Below are 12,230 nucleotides of genomic sequence, written 5' to 3' on the forward strand. Positions count from 1 at the left end.
ATGTTTGGGGTTTTGAACGATGGAAAGGATCGAGGTAAAAGACCATAAGACATAGGAGCAGAATTAGGCCACTTGGCCCATCAAGTCTGCTCCACCATTCAATCATGGCTGATATTTTCTCATTCCCATTCTCCTGCCTGCTCCCCTGAACCCCTGATCCCCTTATTAATCAAGAACCTATCTATCTCTGTCTTAAAGACACTCAGTGATTTGGCCTCCACAGCCTTCTGCGGCAAAGAGTTCCACAGATTCACCAAACTCAGCAAAGTGACACAGGGTAACGTCATCCCGGTCAAAGTAAGAGGACATGGAGAGGTAAACATAGGAGGAATAGAGCTCCAGGTTGATCTGCTTGTTAACAGCATCCTCACAGTCCTTGGGACTGAGGGATGCTTGCATTCCTACTTCATCTTCTCCCCCCTTATTGCTTTTTTAGTTGTCCTCATCTCTGTTTTAAAGGATCGTTCCTTTAGCCTGAGATGGTGTCCTCTGGTCCTAGTTTTTCCTACAAGTGGAAACGTCCTCTCCACGTCCACTCTATCCAGGCCTCGCAGTATCTTGTAAGTTTCAATAAGATCCTCTCTCATCCTTCTAAACTTCAATGAGTACAGACCCAGAGTCCTCAAACGTTCCTCATACGACAAATTCTTCATTCCAGGGATCATTCTTATGAACCTCCTCTGGACCCTTTCCAAGGCCAGCATATCCTTCCTTAGATACTGAGCCCAAAACTGCTCTCAATACTCCAAATGTGGTCTGACCAGAGCCTTATACAGCCTCAGAAGTGCATCCCCGGTCTTGTATTCTAGCCCTATTGACATGAATGCTAACATTGCATTTGCCTTCTTAACTACTGACTGAACCTGATCGTTAACCTTAAGAGAATCGTGAACAAGGACTCCCAAGTCCCTTTGTGTTTCTGATTTCCTAAGCATTTCCCCATTTAGAATTGTATTTCATTTGCCACTTCATTGCCCACTCTCCTAGCTTGTCCAAGTCCTTCTGCAGCCCCCTTGCTTCTTCAATACTACCTATCCCTCTACAGATCTTTGTATCATCTGCAAACTTAGCAACAGTGCCTTCAGTACCATCTTCCAGATCATTAATGTATATTGTGAAAAGTTGCAGTCCCAGCACAGACCCCTGAGGCACACCACTAGTCACCGGCTGCCATCCTGAAAAAGACCCCTTTATCCCCACTCTCTGCCTTCTGCCAGTCAGCCAATCCTCTATCCAGGCCAGAATCTTACCCTTAACACCATGGGCTTTTAACTTATTTAACAGTCTCCTATGTGGCACCTTGTCAAAGGCCTTCTGGGAATCTAAATAAATCGTGTCCACTGGTTCTCCTTTGTCTAACTTCCTTGTTACCTCCTCAAAGAACTCTTAACAGATTTATCAGACACGACCCCCCTTTGACAAAGCCGTGCTGACTCAGTCCTATTTTACCATGCACTTCCAAGTACTTGCGATCTCATCTTTAATAACAGACTCTAAAATCTTACCAATGACCGAAGTCAGGCTAACCAGCCTATAATTTCCCGTCTTCTGCCTCCCTCCCTTGTTAAACAGTGGTGTTACATTAGCCACTTTCCAGTCCTCTGGGACTCTTCCTGCCTCCAGTGATTCCTGAAAGATCATCACTAATGCCTCCACAATTTCCTCAGCTATCTCTTTTAGGACCCTGGGGTGTAGTCCATCCGGTCCAGGTGACTTATCCACCTTCAGACCTTTCAGTTTCCCCAGAACCTTCTCCTTAGTAATGGTCACTGCACTCACCTCTGCCCCCTGGTTCTCCTGGAGCTCTGTCACCCCACTGGTGTCTTCCACCGTGAAGACTGATGCAAAGTAACTATTCAGTTTGTCTGCCATTTCTTTGTTTCCTATTATTACTTCTCCAGCCACATTTTCCAGTGGTCCAATGTCTATTTTTACTTCTCTTACCTTTTATATATCGAAAAAATCTCTTCCTATCTTCCTTTATATTACTAGCTAGCTTGCACTCCTACTTCATCTTCTCCCCCCCTTATTGCTTTTTTAGTTGTCCTCTGCTCGCTTTTAAAGGCTTCACAATCCTCTGGTTCCCCACTAATCCTTGCCACTTTGTATGCTTTTTCTTTCGCTTTTATCCTGTCCTTGACATCCCTCATCAGCCATGGATGCCTTGTCCTCCCCTTAGCATGTTTCCTCCTCCTTGGGATGAATTTCTGTTGTGCCTCCCTCCTAACCCCCAAAAACTCCTGCCATTGCTGTTCCACTGCCTTCCCTGCTCGGCTCCTTTTCCAATCAACTCTGGCCAGCTCCTCCCTCATGTCTTTGTAGTTACCCTTATTTAATTGTAATACTGTTACATCTGATTGCAGCTTCTCCCTCTCAAACTGCAGGGTAAATTCTATCATATTGTGGTCACTGCTCCCTAAGGGTTCCTTAAGTTCCCTAATTAAAGGACAAATGTTGCATCTCCTGTGCTTTCTAAAGAAGGTAATATGGAAGCGAAGCGAGTGTTTTATTGGATGGTAGAATGTACAAATGTGTTGCAGAGGGAAGGTTTCTTCAGAACGATAAAAGGAAAGGGAAAAATGTGTTTTGATATTGGCATTGCGCTTCAGGTGGTAGAAATGTTGGAGGATGATATGCTGAATGTGGTGGCTAGTTGAGTGGAAGGTGAAGACGAGGTAGATTCTGTTTTGCTTCTGAGAGGGAGGGAGGGTATGAGCAAAAAGTGTGGGAAATGGGACAAACATGGCCAAGGGCCCTGTCATTCACCATGGAGGGGAATCCTTTATTGAGGAAAAAGAGGTACACCTGATACATGGTTGTGGAATGTTGCATCATCAGAACAGATATGATGGAGATAGAGAAATTGTCCTTTTTGAGCTGAGATTTTTAATCCATAAAGTATCTCAAAGGTCAGTTCTGATGAAAGATTATCTTGATCTGGAGCATTAATTGTATTTCTCTCCACAGATGCTGTCTGACCTGGTTATTTCCAACACTTTTTTTTAATATCACAATGGTGATATGGTGTGAGGGGGAGGGTTTCAGATTCCTGGGACATTGGGACCTGTTCTGGGGCAGGTGGGACCAATAAAAACTGGACAGTTTACACCTGGGCAGGACCGGGACTATTTGCTCGAGTGGTTGGGAAAGGTTTACCCTAAAATGTCGGGGGGATGGGAACCTATGCAAGGAGTCAAAGGAGGAGAATCAAGGACGAGAATAAAAGACTGAGAGGAGAATAAGAAAAGTGACAGAGAAATCAAGGTGAGAATCAAACAGGGCCACAGGGAAAAATAATGGGAATGGGACAAGGAGTATTAAAAAGACAAGCCTTAAGGCTTTGTGCCTTTACGTGTGGAGCAATCACAATGAAGTGGATGAATTAATCATGCAAATAGATGTAAATAGGTATGATAAAGTCGGGATTGCGGCGACCTGACTGCAGAGTGACCAGGGATGGGAATGGAACATTCAGCAGTACGCAATATTTAGGAAGGACAGACAAAAAGGAAAAGTTGTTGGAGTTGCATTGCTGGTTGAAGAGGAAATTAACGCAATAGTAAGGGAAGATATTAGCTCCGACGATGTGGAATCTGTATGGATAGAGCCGAGAAACACAAAGGGGCAAAAAAACATTAGTGGGGGTTGTATATAGACCCCCAAACTGTAGTGTTGATGTTGGGGATGGCATTAAACAAAAAATTAAAGATGCATATGATAAGAGAACATCTGTAATTATGAGTGACTTTAATTTTCATATAGATTGGGAAATCATTAGTCATTATATGGGATGGTTTTCTGGATTAATACATTAAGGAACTAACTAGAGAACAGGCCATCCTAGACTGGGTATTGTGTAATGAGAAAGGAATAATTGGCAATCTAGTTGTGTGAGAGCCATTGGGGTGAGTGACCATGATATGATGGAATATTTCATCAAGATGGAGAGTGACATAGTTGATTCTGTGACATGGGTCCTGAATCTTAGTAAAGGAAACTACAATGGTACAAGGCGTGGGTTGGCTATGATGGATTGGGAAACGTTATTCAAAGGGATGACAGTGGATGGACAATGACAAACTTTGAAAGAGCTCATTGGTGGACTGCAAAATTGTTCATTCCTGTGTGGCGTAAAAGTAAAACGGAAAGGTGGCCAATCTATGGCTTAAAAGGGGAATTAGAGTTGGAATTAGTTCCAAAAACTAGGGATTTACATTGGCCATAAAACAACAGACCTGAGGATTGGGAAAGTTTAGAATTCAGCAAAGGAGGACCAAAGGATTGATTAAGAAAAGGAATATATATTAGAGTACGAAAGTAAGCTTGTGGGGAACATAAAAACTTACTATAAGAGCTTCTATAGGTATGTGAAGAGAAAACGATTGGTGAAGACAAATGTAGGTCCCTTACTGTCCGAAACAGGCAAATTTATAATGGGGAACAAAGAAATGGATAAGCAGCTAAACGCATACTTTGGTCCTGTCTCCACAAAGGAGGACATAAATAACGTACCAGAAATGTTGGGGAACACCGGATTTAGTGAGAGGGAGGAACTGAAGGAAATCAGCATTCATAGGGAACTAATGTTGGGGAAATTGATGGAATTGAAGGCTGATAAATCCCCAGGGCCTGATAATCTACATCAATGTGTACTTAAGGAAGTACCCCAGAAATTGTGGATGCATTGGTGGTCATCTTCCAGGATTTTATAGACTCTGGAATAGTTCCTATAGATTGGAGGGTAGCTATTGTAATCCCACTATTTATAAAGGGAGGCAAAGAGAAAACGGGGATTATAGACCATTCCTTCACTGTCGCTGGGCCAAAATCCTGGAACTCCCTAACAGCACAGTGGATGTACCTACACCCCAGAGACTGCAGCAGCTCAAGAAGGCAGCTCACCACCACCTTCTTGAGCAATTAGGGATGGGTAACAAATGCTGGTCTAGCCAGCGAAATCCACATCCCATCAAAAGTGATTTTTAAAAAAAATACTTGTACTTTATGTACCTTCACCGATATAGAGAACGTCAGAAAAATGTGAAAGTAGCCTAAATTTATTGTAACTGAGGAAATGTGCAAGCTGCATCTAGTGACAGCACCAACAGCTTGCTCCTGTTATTACAATCGGCCCAAGATCCAATTTGTGTCGGGTATGACCCTCCTGGTTCAGGTATGTCTAAAAACTCCTGAAACTCCATAACCAATTTCAAACTCTCAGTATCTGTATTTTGTGTCTCCGTTTGACTCGATGGGCTTCGCAACACAAATCTAGGCTGGCATTTTATTGCAGTCCTGGACTAGTGCGGCATCATGCAAAGATATATAAGATCCCATGCCACCTTTTAGCGTTGAATGGAAATTTCTTAGCGCATGAAGGCTACCAGACATCCCTTTACACAGATTAACTGACCATTTAGATAACTCCTGTTTGTGGGTGTTTGCCTTGCACGGATAGGCTGCTGAATTTACCTACAAACAAACAATGGCTTAAAAAGTGATTAATTGGCTGCAAAATATTTTGCAACATCCTAACAATGTGAAAGGTGATTTAGTTATTTTACTATTTTTCTTTTTCTCTGTCTCAGAGGCAGAAGTGCAGTCAATTGAGTCAAGTTAACATTTTTGACTTTTCTTTCACTTTGTAATTGTAAAGTTTCGCTGCTGTCTACATTTGCTGTCTACATTTGCTGAAATGAAGTGGAAGAAGGTCTGTAGGCAAAACAATAGGATTCTTGCATAGTTAGAATATAACACTTCTGAAGAAGGAATTTTTTTTTTCTTCATTTGGATGAGTCCAACGTGAAGGTATGTGGGAGAATGAAGAGGACTTTACCAAAGATAGGTAAATTGCATATCTGTGTTCTGCCTTGTTCCATCAACTTGAATCTGCTGCTGGTTCCTTCTTAAAAAAAAACAAAGACACAACCACTGAAAGGGGCCTTTTGTACAGCAAAGGCTATTGGGAAATGCCATGAATGCATGGTTACTGACACAAGTGTTTTATAGTTTTCTCAATTGAATAAATGTGTTAATATGGACGTGGAGGTTGAACTGCATTCAAAGAATAAGGTAAACCAAATTGAAGGTCAGTTATCTAAGATTTTCAGTTTAACTGAAATAAGATTTGTGCTATTTCACCTTAGTTTAACCATTTGTTGTCTAAATATTTATCCAATCTGCACCTTAATGCCTAACACAGACTATTATGACAATTATTAATGAAATCAAGCACCTTTATAGTTTTTGCTCATTTCTACGTGATATAAGACTAGGTGTACAATCTTTCCGATAATTGTGCATTTAACTACTTTAAATGGTGAAAAAGCAAACAAACAAAGCATATTTCTAGTGATCAAATTCAGTCCATAGAAGTGGTGACGTTTTACAAATATAACTATTTATTTAATCAGCGAATATCAAACCCATTATTTTGAGGAGCAATTATTGCATAATAAACATCATAACTGTAAAAAAAAAAAAAAAGTTGCCTCAATAAAGATATTATAAAATAGCTGCTTGAAATATTGATTCCAAAATTATGTTCATGGTAATACTGGAAAGAGATCAACTTACTAAAAGATTCACCTCCCACAAAAAAGTAAAAACATTTAGTGATTAAAATATTTAATTCTTTAGTAAGCATGTCAATCCTGCAGCTGTGACCAGGAATGAGTAGCTTTAGTGTTTTGCCTTCACCAAGCCTTGAAATCAGTCATAAAGTTGGAAGATTAATTGTCGTATACATAATTGTAGTCCCCAAGTAGATTACAATGAATCAACACACATATTTGAGTATAAAACTACTTCCTATTTGCTTTTGGATTGCCATTTCAAGAAGGTGAAATGTATCTCTCTTTAAAATTCAGCATCACATCATGCTATAACATGTTGCTGTTTCTAAGCATGTAGTGTAGATCTTAAACTGATGTGTGCCATTCTGTGATTGGAAATGTAAAGCCTAAGCATTAAATAGATTTGCTGCATCCATGTTGTGCAAATTTATTTTTCCAGGTTCCAAAAGGATCCAACCTGGTCAGAGACAGGTGACCGATACCTATTAAAGCTATTCAGAGATCATCTTTTCCACCAGTTGACTGAAGCGGGCACTCCATGGGTTGACCTCAGTCACATAGTCTCCTGTTTGAACAAGGTAATGGAACATATGCAGAGTGATAATATAGCAGGTACTGTCATGATATTTTGGAACATTGTGGACACAATATTTTATTTATTTGAAAGAAAATTTCACAATTTCCTTTAGTTACTCCAAAGCATACAACTGACTCAACTAAGTACACAATTTCATGTATTTAATTTTTGTGCTTTCTAGTGTTTGAAAATTGATCAATGTTTGTTAACTTTTTATTTGTTTGCAGTTGGATGCTGGTGTACCGGAAAAAATAAGTCTCGTTTCTAGAGACGAAAAGAGTGTTCTCGTGGTGACATATGCTGATCTGAAGCGTTGTTTTGAAAGCGCTTTCTCAGAACTTCTAGCAGCTTCTAATGGACAGTTGTAGTACTCGCTGTGCTCAGGCAAAACATTGCCGAAGAACAATATAAAGAGCTAATTGCACTACAACTGTATTAATGCCACCTCATTTCACATTTAAAAGACAAATGTAAATGAGCAGCGCTGCTTGCACTTCGGTCAGGTACACTGTTACTTGAAGGAAAAACGTCCATATTACAGGAGCCTAGAACTGCCATGAGAGGTTGTTTCTGTGAAGACTGTTTTTAAATTGGGGAGCGGCATCAGATGCATGATGATCCCAGTTTTATTTTTTCACATGTTCATGCACTAATTTTAAGTTCAAGACTTGTGATCTTTAAGGATTTACCACATGTAATTTTGATAAGGGAAAATCGTTATCATTAGAATTACTTTCTGGGTAACAGCATATGCCCCTATGGAAGATGTTGAAGTGATTGAACTGCACCCAAGCAAGGACTAGGTGGAAATGTCATTGGATATGCTATTTGGTGAACTGAATTCCGATGAGTTATATTTCTGGCAAAAGACACGCTGGACTTCAGACTGACTGCCATGTGCTATCACTTAGAAAACCAAACTACAGAAAGCATATTTTTATGGAAATCAGGTGGAATATTATATGGACGCTATTCTTCTAGGAACTAAACAGCTCCTGTGTGTCAGTGTTGATGGCATCTTTGTGAACTGTCACAGCTACACATCTTTCATAACAAAATTAAAAAGTAGCTTTTTTGCTTCATACAGTTACCAGCGCCTTTTTTAAAAACAAATTCCGTGTAATTGGAACAGGTAAGATGCCTCTACATTTATGCAAGCTTTTTTTTATAGGAGACTAATTTTTAAATTGGGTTCAATACCTGAAATGTCAGGAGTGGATTAGGTTTTGTTATGTATCATTTAATTTTGTATAAAGTTCTATTATTTGAACAGCAGCTTTAATAGGGTACTTTACACTGGATAAGGAAACAAATAAGAACTTTGTCAAGTACACTTGCACAAAAACACAGCAGTTGTTTCACAGTGGTGACCTGTGCAATTTTGGAAGGATTGTGGGCTGCTGTGCCTTTAAAATACTGTTGCCCCAAAGTTGGCTTTGCAATTAGTCATCCTAATTATAGATATGTGGAACTACCTAAAGTGTGATGTTTCAGTTTCTTAAGGTTAGAAACGATATCACTTTTTTGGGGAAATTCTTTCATTTGCAGAATCAAATTCTAAATGTGTTGTCAAGTATTGAAACTGAACCATTTGGGAAATAAGAGGAACATATCAAAATTCAATGCAGACTTGTTCAACCAAACAATCATATACGACTGCCAAATCCATTGGGCCAAAATGTAGAAGTGAATATAAAGAAAGTGAATTCAGTGTAATGACTGTGATGTGTGTCTTTCCTTCCCAGCATTAAATGTTTTATAGTAATGGCTGCTTTGTGGGCAGACTGACCTCCGAAATGCTGAAATTTAAAGCAATACAGCCTTTACAATTAAAAGTACTTTCCCATTAATCCAGTTTTATAAGCTTAAAATTCTGTATTCTGGATTTGTTTCAGTATTGGCAACACCATTCATGTAAAAGGTTTGGAAGGTAAACTTGTTTGGCGACCACAACAAGGTTCACTTGGTAGCAGCAGTTAAAATTAATGGGGAAGGACTACATATATTTGTGATTATGACACATTTGTATGCATCCTCTGCGAATTGGCCTATGAACAGGCTGTAGAAGCAATCGCAATGTTTCCCTCATTTTAGTTGTAAAGGAATTGAGGAAACTCTGCTATATTCTTTCATGGATAATGTCCTGAGTAAAGTTGTGTCAATAGCTCATCTGTTTGACAGAGAAGCAGCTGTTTTTTGTATGTTTTGGGAAAAAAATGCATTCTTTTTTATAAAATCATAAAAAACAAAAAAATGGTATTCTGACATAATGAGGAGAAATACTGTATTTATATCATTCTGTGCACTTCAAAAGGTTCTTGTTTCCACATTGTTTGTGAATAATTGCAGAAAGGGGATCATCTATGGGTATTAAGGGTTCGGAGTGCTTGGCCTCCTCATTCTCAGTATGGACCAATATTTGGGTAACAGGCAGAGGTAAACGGGCTTAAATTTTGATGTTTACTCAACCAGCACACTGCCTCTGGATTATCAAAAGCAAAAAAGATTCCTGAATTTGAAAAAATTCTGATTCCTCTGTTCTTACCTCTAGCGTAATTTTATAGTGAGGTAGCTAAATGCCTACAAATTCATTTGAATGTATTTATGATCCAGCCCAAGTTAGCATTTGCACATCAGATTGTACAATCTTTGCTTCTTTGTTACCATATTTAACATCTCTAGTCACCATGAGATTTTAGGTCAAGATCCATAAAATTTACCCATATACGTATATTTCAAGGTGTTCCAAATGTGCTAAACTGTTTCCAGTTCATGCAGTTATAGAATATTTACAGTTGGGCTTTGAAGTTGGTATTGTTTTCTTAAAATCTTGGGCACCTGTACTTTAAAATTAATGCATCAAATGTGCTCCCTTTTGATGATCCAGTGCCAGCCCTTGAAATCACATGGTGACTTCAACTTTTGAAATCATGTATTCTTTGAAAATTCTTTTCAATTATATACAGGGTTTTCAGTTGGCTAATGCTGTTTGAAACAATCCACATATGTATTACTAAAAAATAGTTTTTATATATTCTATACGTAACAGTTTTTTTCTAAGAAAACCTTGTAAGCATATCCTGTGCATGTTCCACTTTGGCCTTATTTTGTTTATTTGTGAAGAAAGAAAATCCTGAAACCAGCTACCACAAAAGAATCGATCAGTTTTGTCTGTTACGATCCCTCCTCCATGTTAAATGTTTCCATCTCTGATTTAAACTTTTGTGTGTACAGCAGTATTTTAATAAAGAATACCAGAATTCAAGTCTAGCCTATATGTTGTTTGTGAAAGTAGCTGTTAAATTGAGAATCCAGAAATCCACATTTATGTGAAATTTACTTCCCATATTTAAGAAATTACCAGGTATTATTTTGAAAGTTTGTATTATGTTTATACAATATTTAAGGCAGTACGTTCGGTGGGAAAAAAATAATTGCACAAGTAGTGGCAAGATGAATGTCTTAAAAATAGAAAATTCACTATGTCTGCCAGGTACTTAAATGTAATACATTTATGGAATATTGAGCTGTTGTCAGCTAGTCCATATGAAATGAATTGATTCAGGGCATTATCTGCAACAAGAATTAAAATTCAGGATCATGTGCAACTTTTATCATTCACAATTTTACACCTTGGTTAGCTGGGTCTTTAAAATAATAATGGACCATAGGTTAATATGATGCAGAAGAAGGCCCGTCTGCCCTTCATGACTGCCAGCTATTTGGTAGAGTTATCCAGTTAACCCAACTCTCATGCAGTTTCGCCATAGCACTGTAATTTCTTACACTTTAACTATGTGCTCTATGATTACTGACCCTTCTGCCACTGAGGGAAAAAAAAATCTTTCAATTACTGTATTAAAACTATTCATGATTTTGAACCATTTCTGTTAAGTCTCCCTTCCTGCTGTAAGGAGAACCTCAGCTTCTCCAACCTCTACACAACTAAAGTCCCTTATCTATGGCATCATTCTCGTAAATTTCTTTTTTTTGCATCCTTTCCAATGCCTTGATATCCCTTTTGAAGTGTGGTGCCCTGAACTGACTGCAATGCTTCAGCTGTAGCTTAACCAATATGTTTTAAAGGTTTAACATAACTTCTTGCTTTCAGGTGTTGTTCCTCTGTTAATGAAATCAAGAATCCCATTCATTATTTAAACAGTCTTCCCAGCTTGGCCTGTTATCTTCAAAGATTTGTGTACATTCACCCCCGGGTCTCTTTCTATGCTATTTTGTTTATATTGCCTTTCATTTTTCATACTAAACGTATCATTTCACACATCTCTTAATTAAATTTCATCCATCGTGTCTGCCATTTCACAGTATGTTTCCTGAAATCTGTTACCATCTCCTCATTGTTTACTATGTTTCTGAGTTTCACAGCATTTGCAAACATTGAAATTATTTCCCGTGTAACCAATTCCAGATCATTAATATAAATCAAAAGAGCAGCAGTTCTAACACTGACCCCAAGGAAACGCACTTAGTGCTTCCCTCTAGTATGAGAAAAAACTGTGCACTAATACTTGTTTTCTGTCCCTTTGTAACCGCCAGCGTTAACACTGTCCTATTTCATCACAAGGGCTTTAATGTTGTAAGCAAGTATTATTTGGTCCTGTATTAAAAACCTTTTAAAAGTCCTTGAACACAGCATCAACTGCACTATCCTCATCAACCCTCTCTGTTGCTTTGTCAGAGAATGCAATCAAGTTTGTCAAGCAATATTTGTTTTTATCAAATGGGTGATGGCTTTAATTATTCTATACTTGTCCAAATATCAATTAATTTCATTCGGTATAAGTTTATTCCCCTCCCCATTATTTTTTTTTTTTTTTAATGTTTTTATTTAAAATTTTCATTAATTTTTACAAACCACTACAAAAGAAAATATAATGCAAAGAGAACAAAATGATATGCCAACAAAAACACCTTAACCCTCTAATAAATTAACAATTTAACAAACAAAACAAGGTGGGGCATTTGCCCCTTGCAAATAAAATGAAATCAAACCCCCCCCCCCCCCCCGCCCCCTCTGGATTGCTGCTGACCTCCATCTAACGTTCCGCGAGAAAGTCAAG

At 38.5% G+C, this 12,230-nt stretch overlaps 1 protein-coding gene across 2 annotated transcripts in view; it reads left to right on the top strand.

The window, feature by feature from the left end:
* The window catches only part of pan3 (poly(A) specific ribonuclease subunit PAN3), a 269,750-nt gene extending 259,333 nt beyond the window's left edge, over nt 1-10,417 (top strand). For both annotated transcript variants that reach the window (XM_072476944.1, XM_072476943.1), the window contains exons 17-18: nt 7,015-7,153; nt 7,380-10,417. In XM_072476944.1, coding sequence (XP_072333045.1) covers nt 7,015-7,153; nt 7,380-7,520 — 280 coding nt within the window. In that variant the 3' untranslated portion in view covers nt 7,521-10,417. The remainder of the gene's footprint in view (nt 1-7,014; nt 7,154-7,379) is intronic.
* Nucleotides 10,418-12,230: the final 1,813 nt, after the last annotated feature.

The sequence above is a fragment of the Scyliorhinus torazame genome, chromosome 15 (assembly GCF_047496885.1).
Source record: "Scyliorhinus torazame isolate Kashiwa2021f chromosome 15, sScyTor2.1, whole genome shotgun sequence".
NCBI lineage: Eukaryota > Metazoa > Chordata > Chondrichthyes > Carcharhiniformes > Scyliorhinidae > Scyliorhinus > Scyliorhinus torazame.